This window comes from Drosophila nasuta, chromosome 3, assembly GCF_023558535.2.
Source record: "Drosophila nasuta strain 15112-1781.00 chromosome 3, ASM2355853v1, whole genome shotgun sequence".
In the NCBI taxonomy this organism is placed as follows: domain Eukaryota; kingdom Metazoa; phylum Arthropoda; class Insecta; order Diptera; family Drosophilidae; genus Drosophila; species Drosophila nasuta.
Window position 1 is genome coordinate 49,276,298 of NC_083457.1, and position 15,802 is coordinate 49,292,099.

The 15,802-nt window shown below is 34.0% G+C and overlaps 1 protein-coding gene across 1 annotated transcript; it reads left to right on the forward strand.

Annotated features, from left to right (window-relative positions):
• Positions 1-5,670: 5,670 nt before the first annotated feature.
• Positions 5,671-15,629, forward strand: LOC132790466 (uncharacterized). The gene is made up of 5 exons (XM_060798998.1): positions 5,671-6,113; positions 14,376-14,685; positions 15,017-15,177; positions 15,295-15,417; positions 15,486-15,629. Exons 2-5 carry the CDS (start codon positions 14,622-14,624, stop codon positions 15,552-15,554), a joined length of 417 nt encoding a protein of 138 aa, XP_060654981.1. The 5' UTR covers positions 5,671-6,113; positions 14,376-14,621; the 3' UTR covers positions 15,555-15,629.
• Positions 15,630-15,802: the final 173 nt, after the last annotated feature.

Below are 15,802 nucleotides of genomic sequence, written 5' to 3' on the forward strand. Positions count from 1 at the left end.
TCTATCGAGACAAAGACCGACACTTGAGTTAATTGAATAAGTGTAATAACAAGACATGAGATTGCGCATACGCCCCGTTAGTTCCAAGCACTTGCTAATTAAAATATTTTCAATTAATTTTTATGTAAGCAAATGTCACACACATTGAGGTGAGAGTGCGTCAATGAAACACAGCATGCGACTTGCCAGACTTGTCAAATATCCTGTATTCCTACGCATATTTCTTAAAAACTTTCTACTCCCCAACTTTGGGCAACTGACGTAAATGAAATTGTGATAGCGGGACTTTTCTATTTAGTATCCTGAACAGCCACGCAAATTTCTAAATTCTACTTTTCTAAGTTATGAAATATGTAGTATTCTTAGAATCACGTCGATAAATGTTAACTACCAAATTTGGTAGCGATAAATTTCGCAACAAAAAATATGGCTGCAATTAACTTTTTATGGTTTCGCCATAAATGCTTGAGAGAGCTAATCTTTGGCTTAAACTCTATAGATTTAGCGCTAATCGTTTTTAATACTTTTCTGAATTTAGTTTGAAACGCTGAGATTTGCATTGGCTACTTAAAGTTCGAGAATTGATATAAATATAAAATTGATATGTATAAAAAACTTAGTGAGTGGACAATTTTTCAAGAATTTATTTTCGGCAATTTTCTTAAACATTTAATACTAAAGTGAAGTGATATGTTAATGAATTATCAAAAGTAAAACATATATAAAATAGAATACCTCAAATCGAATTTATTATCTTAAATAAAGCACATACTAAATCTGGCTTTCATAAAAGGTATAAAAATAATATTTTTAAAATAAATTTTTAACATGTAATACTAAAGTGAAGTGATATGTTAATGAATTATCAAAAGTTTGATATGTTAATGAATTATCAAAAGTTTTAAAAGTTACCTTTGATATAGATGATAAAAAACACTAATTAATATCTACCAAATATGATTTATTGTCTTTTCTTCATGTAATTTTATTTATTGATGTATCATACAATATAATAGTGACAGCAAAACTGTCGAAACAGTGTGACCATTATTTTTTTAGATAAACTATTAGCATAATATCGATTGAGGGAATAAATACCGATAATTCATATGAAGGAAATGATATCGATAAAAGTTAGAAGTAGGAAAGAAAGTTGAAATGAATTAAATTAAATAAACAAACTTATTATTTCATTAAAATGTTTTCCAATGTCAAGACCTTACAGTTTATATTGTTTTTTGTTTCCATTATCTCAATGTATTCATTAAATTTCAGATTAAGCGTGTAAAATTAAACGGAACTATAGAATCAGATAGTTATAATACATTTTGGGTATTATACCAGACAAGCAAAATAAATAATTAAGCACTTTGATTGCTTAAGTTTTGTAAGTTCTTCTTAATTTCTGTCACTCGCTGTCAAATTATAAGACTAACTAATTTCCGAGGAAGGCGCATGGAACCGACTCTCTTAACTTTAAAGTCGATAAAAGTTCCAATATGATCGATTAATCGATATTTATATATAGAATATTTATCATTGTTGCTTTTGCTATGCAATTTCCAACAGAAAGTCAATTACTTATTTCAACTTAAGAAAAAAAATTTACTGAAATAGCAATAATAATATTAAACATATACTCGAAATTCCAGGGAATTCTTTAATTCCCCCAATTCCAGTTATTAAAATTAGACTTAAAAAATCGGTGAATTACTCAAGTTAACTTTAAAGTATCACTTTCTTGAAGTTGCAAACATTCAATCAATTTGAATGGATTCGCATATTTATTATTATGATTATTAATCTATTTGCCGTATATTTTTTATGCTGCCTCATCGTGCAGTCTGTTATACCTTGTCTGCTGAAGCTATTGTGTACACAATTATACAAAAGTACAAATCAAGTATCCGTGTCTGACAAAATGTTAATTGACTGCAGCCAATTAAACAAACAGGCAATCAGTCAATTGGTCAATCAGTCATACATCATGCATATGTATGTATCGCGTGTATCTCATAGATACAAGTCAATATCGAAGTCAATATCGATGGACAGTTCCCTTCATTAGCTGAACTATTGTATATGGATTTGTCTTTGGCAAAACGATATCAATCGTGGGCTGCAAATCATTTTGGCCAAAACACGTCAGCACGAAAGACAACTGAGGCTGCTGTTGATGCTGTTGCTGTTGATGCTGCTTCTGCGGCTGGCACCTTAATTAATCCAGTTTTTATGGAGCGTCTTGTTTAAATTAGTTTGACATTTAAGTTTCGCATTTGCCGCTGGGCCGTTGACTACCGCCGATGTTCGGTTCATGTTCGGTTTTCGTCTCTTTCTCGCCCCGTCATCTATGGTCATAAATTTTTAATTTCTGGCACTGACGGCGCTCATCATAAATTGCCTTTTAGTGGCAAAACAGCAACAAGAGAACTGCTTACGCCAAATGTGAAAAGAGCAAAAGCGTTGCGATGCCTTTGGCATTCAAATGACCAGATCGGAGATGATGAGCAGAGCCACAGCTTTAACCACAACAGCCATGTCCAACCAGTTGAGCGGGCGTTACGGGCCAGACCCAGACTCAGACTCAGAGTCAGAGTCAAACTCAGATTCACATTCAGTCTTAGACCAGACCCGAGAGACGTGTTTGATGATGAACTTGATGCCGATTTAACGGCAATCAACAAGCACAAAAATTATTTTTATTTTAACAGCAACTTCTTCTCATTTTTCGTTGTTGTTGTTTTGTTTTCTTTCGTTTGTTAAAACCAAAAGTTGTTCTTATGTAAATTTATTTATTTTATTTATAATATTTGTGTGTGTGTTTTTTTTTTACTTTGTTTTGGGGTTTGTTTGCTGACGTTTTGCGCTTTTGCTCGCATTTATATTTAATTATGTTAATTAAACCAGTGTTGAATGCGACAAAAGTGGCTCAGAACTGGTCAGATGCTTAGCAAATACACAAAAAACTAGAAGGAGTACTGCTTAAATTTAAGAATGCGGCACCAAAAGATACTCTATGAAATAAAATTAAATAAAATGAAATATGAATTGAGAATATTTAAAGCAAACTTTATTTACTGTTCAATTCAATTTAAAGCGCTGTCAAAATATTCTTTGAGATGCAACAACGATTAAAAATTACAATAAGTAATTTAGCAATAGTAAGTTAGCAATCTAGAAATTATAAATGTAAGACAAAATATTAAAAATATGATCACAAAACCATAAAAGATATCTTAACAAAAGCATAAATATTTCAACTGATTTTCTATAGAAAATTGACTTTAACTTTATAAAAATCTTTCTTGAATTTATAAATAATAAGTTTAAGGTAGAAACACAGTTTGTTCAATAGAAATAATATTATTCTTTCCTGAAATCTGAAAACAGATATCATAACAAAAGCATAAAATTTTAGAATAATTTACTGTGTATAAATTTAAGAAAGTGTTGAATATAATGAATAACTTGCATTTAAAAACACAAGTGTGGCATATTAAAGTAATTTAGATAACACAGTTAAAAGTGAAATTGAAATGATAATTAATGAGTTTGATAAACATAACAAGAACAAGAAATAAACACACTCTCTAATTTTAAATACATTTTTGTGCAGCAACCCAACCAGATTATTATAATTGCTATTTGCTACTTGAACTTAATTCAAGCAGTTTGAATTTTGAAACTGGCTGTAGATAAATTCTTTTGTTGACAAATTGACAATACCTTTTGTTAGAGTATTCAAAAATATTATGTGTGGATACAACACTTTGTTACCGATTAGCACAGAGACCGACAAAATGAACAGCGACAAAAAAAAAACTATAAATATTTTGGCAGGGCATATTGTTGGGGGAATAACTCAAGAACTCAAACAAATAAAACTAACTATGGGAGTATAAAAATAAATCTACTGTAGTAAATTTATAGTATACATATATACTAACTAATAACTATTGATATAAATTCAAACTATGCAAATACATTGTACTAAGTGGACTGGACCGGAAATTGTTATGCAAGCATTGAGTTTATAATACCCGTTATCCATATGGTAGAAGGGTATTATAATTTTGTGCCGGCAGGGAGTGAATATAAGTGGCAGAAGGAACCCTCTCCAAATGATCGACTATAACATACATATATTCTTCATCAGTGTCAACAGCCACTTCGTTATACTTCAGTATTTTTCGGTATATTCATTTGGTATATTTAAATTATAGTCCCGCACTATTATGATGTTATTGGCAATGGTTATAATATATAGATCTATACTTTTTTTTCAACACTTATTACAAATACAAATTTTGGTATATTATATTTTAGTATTCTTTTAGTATAAAAATTTGGTATATTTAAATGACATTGCAGCTCAGTTTAGATTTTATTAACAACACTTGGTATTTTCATCTACCAAACATACACTTCGGTATATTTAAGTATTTTTTCGGTATATTCATTTAGTATATTTAGATTATAGTCCTGCACAATTATGATGTTATTGAGAATGATTACAATATATAGATCTATACTTTTTGTTTTATAATAAATACAAATTTTGGTATATTTTAGTATTTTTTCAGTATATGATTTTGGTATATTTTAATTATATTACATCTCACTTAAGCTTTTACTAACATACATACATTTTGGTATATTTCAGTATTATTTCGGTATATAAATTTGGTATATTTTGATCATAATACTGCACAAGTTGTTTACAGCACTTATTATATCAATTTACCAAATATATTCTTCGGTCTATTTCAGTATATTAATTTGGTACATTTCAAGAAGAATTGCAAGTTTTGGAAATGATTAACAGGTATCTCACAGTCGAATCCACTTGTCTGTCGCTTGTTTACTTGTTGTTATTATTGCCTGGCAACAAGTTGAGATACTTTCAGACCAAGTTGAAGTCTATAAATCTTTGTATGGCAAATTATATCAACTGTGTTTCGATTGTATTCAAAACTAGCGCTTTGAATAATACAACAAGTTGGCAGCGCTGCGAAGAGTCTGCAGATTCGAGACTCTCCAACCTACCTCAACTCATTGCCCCAAACTGAGTTTGGCTCTTTAGCTTCTTGCGAAGAGGCTGCAGAGGAGGAGCAGAGCAGATTGAATCGTAACGAGTCTCTGAATGCGCTCCGCAGACTTGAGCGCAGTGTGTGAGTGTTGTCTGAGTGTGTTGCGTATAAAACCAATTTGAGCGGCGGATGGCGAACCAGTTGAGCGCTGACTTTGCAAACGTTTTCATCATCCCAACGCGAGGCGTCCCAAGAGCCAAATGCATTTGGCCAAAAGTTCGTTACCAGCCAACACAACGAAGCACAGCAAAAGCAACAGCATTAAAATAAAGTAAAAACAAGAAAAATTGTTAACATTGTTTTTTCCGTTTTTTTTGAGTTTGTTTTTACTTTGTGTGTGTGTTTTTGCTTTTGCGTTTGCAGGCCAAAGTTAAAGTTGAGATTTGCCGTCAAGTGTTTTTCTTTGGCTCAACTTCGTTTTGCCGTTTTATTCGTTCGACGTGCGCGCCAGCGAACGGTTGTTGCTTTGTCTTTGTTGCCTTTTTGTATCTGACGGATACACGCGAGCGTGCTCTCTCTCCCGCGAGTATCTATCTCTGGCTCTCTTTGTGTATACTCTACGTGTGTGTGTGTGTTTGAGTGTGTGTGTGTTAACTGCTGCCTGTTGATTGCTGTGTGTGCGTGTGAAGAAAGAGCAATATTTATAAGAAATAAATATATATATATATAATGTTGTTGGTGGTGGCGAAATAAACGAAATAACGCCAACAACAATTGTCGATCGATGAAACAACAGCAGCAACATCAGCAACAGCAACATCAGCAACAGCAACAGCCGCATAAGAAATAGTTTTTCCAGTGCAAAAACCAAATGCCCATTATATAAATCATCATAATCATAATCAACGAAAAAGTATAAAAAATTGTGTTACAATATCAACGTCGAGCACATGCAAATGCGTCAAGTGCTTTTTGCAGATTCACTCAACGCAACTTAAATCAATTCAATTCAATTCAACGCGGTGTGGATAGCAGTCTCTTTTTGACGGACTTGACGACTTTCCTTTGGCCAACAAAACTAAGGTAAAACGGTAATAAGATATCCTCAACTTTACAGTTTGTTGCGCCTGCGCCCTGCTCTACATTTTTATTATGCTCTGCTTTGCTGTTATGCAATACATTTTTTTTTTGTAGTATTATTTTCGCATACGCATTATGCATTAAGTTTTTTGATATTGATATGGGCAAGCGAGCAAGCGAGCGAGTGAATTTCTATGCCTAATCACAAATGGCAGGTGACGAGGCCAACGAAAGCATTTGGCCTTAATTTCTTGTCCAACTTGATTTCAACTTTGGCATTCTCGAACGGGGGAAGTTTTTTTTATGTGATTCTGGGAAGAACTTGGAGTTAATAAATTGAACATAAATTAAAGCTAGATGCTTGATTAAAAATAGCTGGCAGCGCGCAGCTATTGAAGTTAGTTGTTGTTGTTGCGCATGCAATCGATAACTTCGACAAGAAACTTGTTGTAATTGCAGCAAAGCAAGAGTGTGTGTGTGTTGTGTGTGAAAATGTGTGAGTGTGTGACTGTGTGTGTGTGTGACTTGTGTGTGAAAAGACACTTGACTGGCAGCATAGAGCGCACCACCCGCTGCATGAAACGACAGCCGCAGCTTGGCAGCGCATTCTTGGAAAATCTTTCAAACTCACGAACATTGTGTGTGTGTGTATCTGAGTGTGTGTGTGTTAGTGTGTGTTTGTAACTGCGGTTGCAATTGCTTGCACATCATTTGGCCCGCTGGCGTTACTACTACAATGTGGTATGTAATTCATTTGCATTGTTTAAGCTCTGCACCGTTTTCTTCTCTTTGGCAACACACAACAAATGGCTAAAAGCAAAAACGATTTACATAAAATTTATTGCTGCCACATTACAAAGCAGTTAGTTAGTTAATGCTGTGTGGCTGTGGCTGCTGCTGCTGCTTAATTGTGCGAAAAGCGTTTTGCTCGCTGACTGCAATATGCTCAGCCATTTGTTGGCCGGCACATCACGTATACGCCACGTGGCGAGCCTTGAACTCCGTTTAGCATTTGCCAAGCACAACACACACACTCATAAACCGGTTGCAAAATGCACAGAAATTAATGAATTAATCAATTAATAGTTGCAGTCGATCAAGAAGTGTCTTAACACACATAAAAGAATCGGAAGAGACAAACACAAAAAAATAATCATAAAAAAAAAATGATAAATCTCATCGTCGTGTTCATGCGATTGTTTAATGTGAATGGTTGTTTGGGGCAGCCTAATCGACACTTCAGTAGCACTTGGTCAACTTGGTAGCCGCAGGCAAAATTCGCAAATGAGAAGAGATGAAGAGAGGAGGAAGAGTGAGAGGAGCTTCAGCACCTTTTTGGCTGGGCTTGGATCAAGGCAATCAATCAAAGCACCTTCGATGGGCTGTTACCATAGCGAATTGTGCAAGGTAATGGTAATCAAATCTAAATATAGGTATATATACCTGCTGATTTTTAGATGATGATGATGAGTATCTCAACCGCTGTCCCGATAACTGAACTTCTCTCTGCTCTTTGCTGCCCTTGTAACGAATACATTGAGAGCAAAAAAAACAATGTTGATATGTTAATGTCGAATTGTCGAAGAAGCTGGATATGCTGATGGAGATTGAGATTGAGAGATGGAGATGCTGCTGGTCAGCGGCATTTCGTTTAGACGATTTGCAGTTTTGTTTGTTGTTTGCTGTTTGTTGACTGCCTGTTAGCATTGTTGTTGTCTGTCTCTCAGTCTGTCTGTCAGTCGCGTTGTTGTCCGCTGAACTGTTGGCATTTAAGACCATCGATCGACCGAATGTTCATTCGTTTGGTTTACCGATCGATCGATCGATGGATCCGTCGATTGATGCCTGATGCGGTTGCGTTTAATGGAATCTTAATTAATTATTAGTTTTTCAACGGCCTTTTGCAGCTGACAAGCTCCAAATGTTAACAATCAAAGCGGGTTTTTTCTTCTTTTTTTTTGTTAACTCATTTCTTTTGTTAAACCTGAAAAAATATTAATAAATAATGAATAAAATAAATAACGTCAGCGGAAGTGTTAAATGTTGAACTTAAGGTAAACTCGTCACTTTGTGGGTGGCGCTGGCTGCTGTATTCAAGATGTTTAAATTGTATATTTGAAATATAAATTAAAGGTTTTAAACTGCTTTAGAAATAATACTATAGAAGTCCAATAAATTTCTTTAGAGATCAGGTATTTAAAGTGCTTTGAACTTAACATATAATTTATGTATATTTTATATATAAATTAAAGGTTTTAAAAATTTGTCTAAGATTAAAAATTTTATGTATTTAATTCAAAATTGTATATACTTGATTAATATTAATCAAATCGTAAAACAATTTTACTTTCAATTTGGCTAAAAAGTGGAATTGAAAGGTTGAAACCTGTATTAAGTACTATACAAAAGTTAAAGATACCTGATCTTTGATTTGAAGTGATTTAGATTCCACTTAACATTAATATATAATTTATGTATTTGTCGAATATAAATTTTCGGTTTTAAAATGCTACTTAAGGCTTCGATTAAAGATCAGTTATTGAAGATTATACTTAAAATAAATATATTTGTATATCTTCTCAAAATTTCGTTTAAAGACCATTTACTGAAGATTATTCTTAAAACACATTTATTAATACAAATCCAATTTCCCTTTCAATTGATAAAAAATACAAATTAAAGGTTTCAGATTGATTTTAAAAATAGTACTACACAAATCCTAAAATATATATTTTAGCGATCTGGCATTTGAAATGTTTTAGAGGTATCATAAAATTAATGTATTTTTCATGTATATTTCTAATTAAAATTAAGCATTTAAAAGTGCTTTTAAAATAATGCTATACAAATCGTATAATTTTGTTTAAGGATTATTTAAAGTGCATAAGATAAGATTATACTTAAAATGCTCGATATTGGCATTTTAATTTTAATCAGACTATAAAATCATTTTTTTCTCGTGCTTGGATATTAAACTGATTTATATAATACAATACAAATCCTATAATTTTTATAAAAGATCCAGTATTTGATGTACTATAGACTCTAGCTAAAATTAACATGATTCCAATGTATATTTTAAATATAAATTAAAAGTTATAAAATGCTTTTAAAGCAATGCTACCAAATTTTACAATTTTTTGTTTAAAGATCAGGTTTTTAAAGTGTTTCAAATTATACCTAAAATGAATATATATTTTACCTCGCTCGATATATGAAAGGCAATTTCTCTTCAAACATAAATTATAGAACTTCTAAAATATTTGATTTTTAAGAGTTGTACACTATATTTAAATTAATAAAAATTTTCATTAAGATCACTTATTTGAATTGATTAAGATTATGCTTAAAAGTAGTATGCATACGTTATATATATATTTTTAAAACAAGATATGGGTATTTTAATTCTATTCAAAGTGTAAATTTTACTTTCAAATTTAATATAAAATAATTATTTAAGATTTATAACTACTAGAAAAATAATACTATATTTATGTATTTTTTGTTAGTGATCAGAAAAAGTTTAAGACTGTATTTAAAATAAATACATGTTTGGTTTTTGCCTTTTATTAAAAACTTGATAGAGATATTTTATAATATTTTAAGGGTCGAACAATTTAACTTTAAATTTCAATATATGTTTCTACATAGTTTAAAGTTTCAAACAATTTGCTTTATATAAAAAAAAAAACAATTTAACTTTAAATTTATATTTATCATTGAAAGTGTAAACAATTTATTTGACACAAAAGTTTTACTGTTATTCTTGTGTGTATTGAATTTCCCTTTGATTTGAAATTAGTATTCGAGTCATGCATTATTTAGCAACTGTCTTGTCGCTCTCTGTGGTTGCCATCAAACATTTTAATTAATAGCAAATTGATTCGAGCAATTTTGTCAATTTCATTATTTGTTTTTAAATTAGCACATTTAATTTTTATTAATGGTGGCATTTAAAAAACTCAGACCAAATAGATATGTATATCGATGAAGGCATCTCAACTGACAATCTTTGAAATCAGTTAAGAGTCTTCAGAGTTTTTTGGGGGGGTTTTTCCTGTTATTTTCGTTTCTGTTTTTCCTTTTTTTTTTGACTTGTTCAATTTGCAATATTTATTTGTTTAAGCTTTTGGCATGCACACACCAACAAACAGACATTGATACACACACTCGTATATTTGAAATTTATGTTTTATTAGCGCGCTTTCGTGTAGCTGTTTCGTTTTTAAAATTTACTTTTATCTGTCGCCTAGTACGAGTCCCCAAGAGCAGGTTTTTTCTTCATATTTTTGTGTAGCTGTTTTTTCGTTTTTTTTGTTTTTTTTTTGTCGATTTCGTCGATCAACTTTTTATACTTTTTGCATGTGTGTTTTTTTTCGATATTGATTTTTCGTATTAAGCGCATTTCTGCGTACCGTTTTTTCAAGGCCAACACTCGAGGGGTGGTGAATGCGGACGGAAAGGGGGCGCTGTCTGGTCAATCTGGTCAGCTAACAAGTTTTCTTGCCTGTTGATCAATTAAATGAAATTTTAGTTGCTGTTTTTGTTGTTATTGTTGTTTGTCATTGCTGCTGGCGGCGTTTTAATAGCGTTGAAAAATGTGTGCAAAAGTCCAAGTGTCAACTGCTTCGCCTGTTGTTTTGTCGCTGCTTTGGCGAGGCGCCACAAATAGTAGTTCGATCTCATCTCAATCTGCAGCTGCAGGCAGCATGCAGCAAGCTGGTCTAATCAATTGAGCTGCTGCTGGGAAGGCTTTAGAGCTTGGTGAGATGATTAAGCCATGTTTGCACTTATGTAAGTGTGGTATCCGATAACGGGGCGGCGGCCATAAGTCGTCTCAAGTGTCGTCATCTGGCGTTTCAACATTTTATTTTTTTATATACGTATTTCTGCTTCTTCTGCTGTCTCTCTACTGCTGCTGTTGTTGTTGTTGGCGAGCAGTTCCGCCAATTAGCGACGCTTCCGCTGCAGCAAACACACCAAAAATTTTCTCAGCTTTTCCTCTTAGTTGTTTTTTTCCTCCACTCGATTGTTGTCTTGTGTTGTTGTCATTTTATTCGCCTTTCAACGTTGCATTTTCTTTTAACGAAAAGCGAAGAAACGAAACGAAATTCGAAACTTCAAATTAAGCAGAAATTGTGGGGATTTCTTGTTGTTGTTGTTGTTGCCACTGCCTCAGCTGCTGATGATGCTTAGCTGCCGTTGTTGTTGTTGTATTACGACAAATTAAATAATTTGCAATTTGCATAAATTACATGGGCCCCCTCGAAAAAAAGCCATCAAACATTGCGCCCTCGGTTACGCGTCGAAATTAACAAATTAGTGCGATGTTTCGCAAATCGACGCCAACAAACTTCCGAATCGTCAAACAAAATTCAAAACGAACTTTCCAAAAAAAATGTCGCGCATGCTCATGGAATGCAAAAGCAACAACAACTACAGCAACACCAACGAAAACAAAACAAAACAAAGCAAAACAACAATAGCAATAAATACCATATAGAAAACATGATTACAAAAAAACAAATGGCGAAAAGTGCGACTCAACTTTTGGGTTTTGTTATGGGATTTACTCGCAGATTATGTAAGTTGAGAACCACTAAGCAAATTGATGGCCCAGCCATGGATACGTCCCCCAAGACCCCAAAAGATTCACTCCGAGTCGCAGTCGCGGTCTCAGCTGCTTCTCACGCTTGTCAGAAAATGTCAAAAGTAACGCCGCTGCACATTAAAGTCGAGAAAATACAAGAAAAGAGAAGAAAACCAGCTTAGAATAAGTCGAACTTTGAATACACTTCTTCAAAACAACAAGATCTATATCTATATCTATATCTATATCTATATCTATATCTATATCTATATCTATATCTATATCTATATCTATATCTATATCTATATCTATATCTATATCTATATCTATATCTATATCTATATCTATATCTATATCTATATCTATATCTATATCTATATCTATATCTATATCTATATCTATATCTATATCTATATCTATATCTATATCTATATCTATATCTATATCTATATCTATATCTATATCTATATCTATATCTATATCTATATCTATATCTATATCTATATCTATATCTATATCTATATCTATATCTATATATCTATATCTATATCTATATCTATATCTATATCTATATCTATATCTATATCTATATCTATATCTATATCTATATCTATATCTATATCTATATCTATATCTATATCTATATCTATATCTATATCTATATCTATATCTATATCTATATCTATATCTATATCTATATCTATATCTATATCTATATCTATATCTATATCTATATCTATATCTATATCTATATCTATATCTATATCTATATCTATATCTATATCTATATCTATATCTATATCTATATCTATATCTATATCTATATCTATATCTATATCTATATCTATATCTATATCTATATCTATATCTATATCTATATCTATATCTATATCTATATCTATATCTATATCTATATCTATATCTATATCTATATCTATATCTATATCTATATCTATATCTATATCTATCTATATTTAGATGTTACTAATTGAATCAGAAATTCCTTAGATATTTTTTAATACTCTATAATTAATAACTCTTGTAAGCTGAGAGGTTTCTTCGCGGAAATTTCAACGCACGCTTAAAAGCTTTGGCTCTGACAATAGTCATGGGCATGGAGCAGGGGTTGGGGGGAGGGGTAGTGCCTCAAATTGCGGCAGGCGCCATGGTCAACCGAAAGGTGAAAGACAAAAAACCAAGTGGACAGACAAACAGTGGCCGCTGTGTCATCTTCCAGGCGCCTCTTTGTTCAGCTGTGTGAAGATGAGTTTTTGGTATAAACCCTGTCTTTGTCCTCCCCTCTCCCACCTCACTTCGCCTTTGGCTGACTGACTGGTTGGCAGCTTGGCCGACTGTCTGGTTGGCCTGCTGATGACCTTTAACGTCGCCTTCACTTTACGAGCGACAGTCAAAGAAAAATCTGCATATCATTCATTATATGGCGCGGGCAAAGTTGGAAATATTTTTAAGTCTGGGCTGCGTTCCTGTTGTTGTCGTTGTTGCCGGCAAATTAGTTGGGAATGCGGGGGCGTCGTGTTGCCGCGAAACAATTTACGATTATTTGTCTGCAACGCTGCCTTAAGCCGATGTTAATCGCTGCAGTTGTCTACGCAGGCGGCAGCCATAAATATCACAGCACAAGAAAGACAACAACAAAAATGTCAAGGATTTGGCAAAGAGAAAGAAGATTGGTCGTCGCACAATAAAATGCAATCAGCGACTGCGGTTCACTAATCGCTCAATCGGGTTGCGCTCAGGTCTTGAGGCCGTGGCTGCAGTTCGACCTGGTTGACACTTTAATTGGAGCCGGCCAACGTCAGCAACAGCGGCAGCAGCAGCCGAAGCAACAGCAAACAAAACAACAACAATGAAGACAAAAAGGCAGACAACGACAATCGTGAGCAAGGTCATTTTAAAATGGTTTCTTTCTTTTTTCTCAGCGATTGGCCGAAAAGATTAACAAAAGCCTCTCCAAAAAAAGAAACATACATGGTACATGGAAAAAAAGAGAATGAAATAAATTCCGAGCAGTTTGCATAAATAAATTCTATTGCTGATTGGATCTGCCATTGACTTATTGTCTTTTAATGGCATTTCAGACATTCCATATTTCTTCCTACTCTTTTGTTGTGCCCATGTGTGTGTTAATTTGGCAGCCGCAAGTCGAATGATTGATGTGAAATGATTGTTATGAAATATGAATGCAAATTCAAATTTAAATGACGATTAGTCAGCGCATAGCATAGCATAGAATTGCTAGACACTGGGCCACCAAAAACTGGGTCAAGTTGCCGTCTAGACATACTTCGATCCTGTTGCGGATGCGGGTGCGTTTGATGATTGTGACGTCAGCTGGCAGCTGAGTGGGAAATATTTACCATTAGCGGCATCCGCCGCATGACTCAGGCGAAAGAAAAAACGCAGACATATCTCAACGGGTTTGGCCTAAGTCTCTCTCTCTATGTATGTAAATAAAGACGACTCTACGCAAATGGAGGCTGTCATTGCGACGAGATTTGTTGTAGTTGCTGTTGTTGTGTTGATGAAGATTTTGTAATATTAGTTAATGAATATTTCACCAAAATTGGCCGCCAATTAACTGACAACTTATTGCAGCTGCCACAGCAATTTAATGTTAACGTATTTCTTGTTTTTTTTTCTTTTGCTGCTTTTAGCCATGTGCCTGCTGCCATAAACAAAGTCACGCTTCCTAATTGAAAAGTGCCAGCTAAATGGACGCGTAGCACGCGGCAAACTCAAAGTCCGAGTGAGTGAGAGAGAGAGAGAGAGAGAGAGGGAATAGACGCGTTGCATTTTTTGGACATCAAGAGAGCGGAGCTGCCACAGAAGACACACGACTGCGACGACGACAACGACGGCGATCGAGGCGACCGAAGCGAGCAACCAAAACAGAGGCCAAAATGTGCAGCTCAACAAAAATGGTTTACAGTTATAGAATTTTATGGCTTTCCGGCGTTTTACTAGGTGAGTTGTGGCCCCAATAACGCGACCAGACAAGACCACAAACGCAAGCGCAAACACACAACTCGACACATAAATTAAATGCCAAGTGCGTCGATTAGACGATTTGCTTTGAGGCCGCATCGCAAGGCATCGCAGGCGTGAGCCACATTAACAAATATATAAGCCACAAAAGAGTTGGCAACCATCGCACAACTAAGTAGAGCATGGAGAGGAATTTCAAAATGCAAACTTCAACCGTAACTGAAGAGTTCAAGTCGCTTTTTACTTTGCTGATGGTCATTTCCTACTTAAGAGCCTTGCCTAATCAGTTTGCCAATTTCTATATTTACAGCTCACCTGTTGCTGGTGGCGATTAGAGCCCAGGAGCCAGCCAGTCCAGTATTTCAGAATCACAAGACGAAGGAATGGACGAATTTAGATAATATAACATTCTCATTCGATTGCAAGCGGCGTTCGGTGGGCTTCTATGCGGACATGGAGTACAATTGCCAGGTAAGCAGTGCAAGTGCTAGTGCAAGTGAAAGTAAGCAGTTCAACTCGAGGAACTGCTTGCTGGCTTTTCTATGCGCCGCCTGAAAGTATGCCATTAAAAATGCACTTACATTACAGATATTCCACATGTGCGATGAGGAGGGCAATCGAATACCGCATTTGTGCGCGAATGAGACGAGCTTTAATCAGGAATACAGAATATGTGATTGGGATTACAATTTTAACTGCACAGAGTCGCCGGTGAGCATACTTTTGTTTATTTCAATACAGCAATAATACTAATTAACTATCCCTTTCATTTACTTTAGAAATGGTTCTATCTGAATGAGTTAACTTATGCCACGGATCCGCCAGATGAAGATGATGAGGACTACTAAATGCAATTAACTAAATATTTATTGTCTTTGGGGAGCAAAAACAAATTAAATTAACTGTGTAAACTGAAGAAAACATATGTGAAAATGAAATGATAAAAAAAAACGCAAAAAGCCCTAAATGGAGAGTAAATTTCCATGAAAATGTTAACTAATTTAAGAAAATTTGTTGACAATTTTTGTTGAGTTTCGTTTTATTGTACAATTGTATATGTAGTCTAATTTTGAGTATTGTGTATTAAATGAGAGTC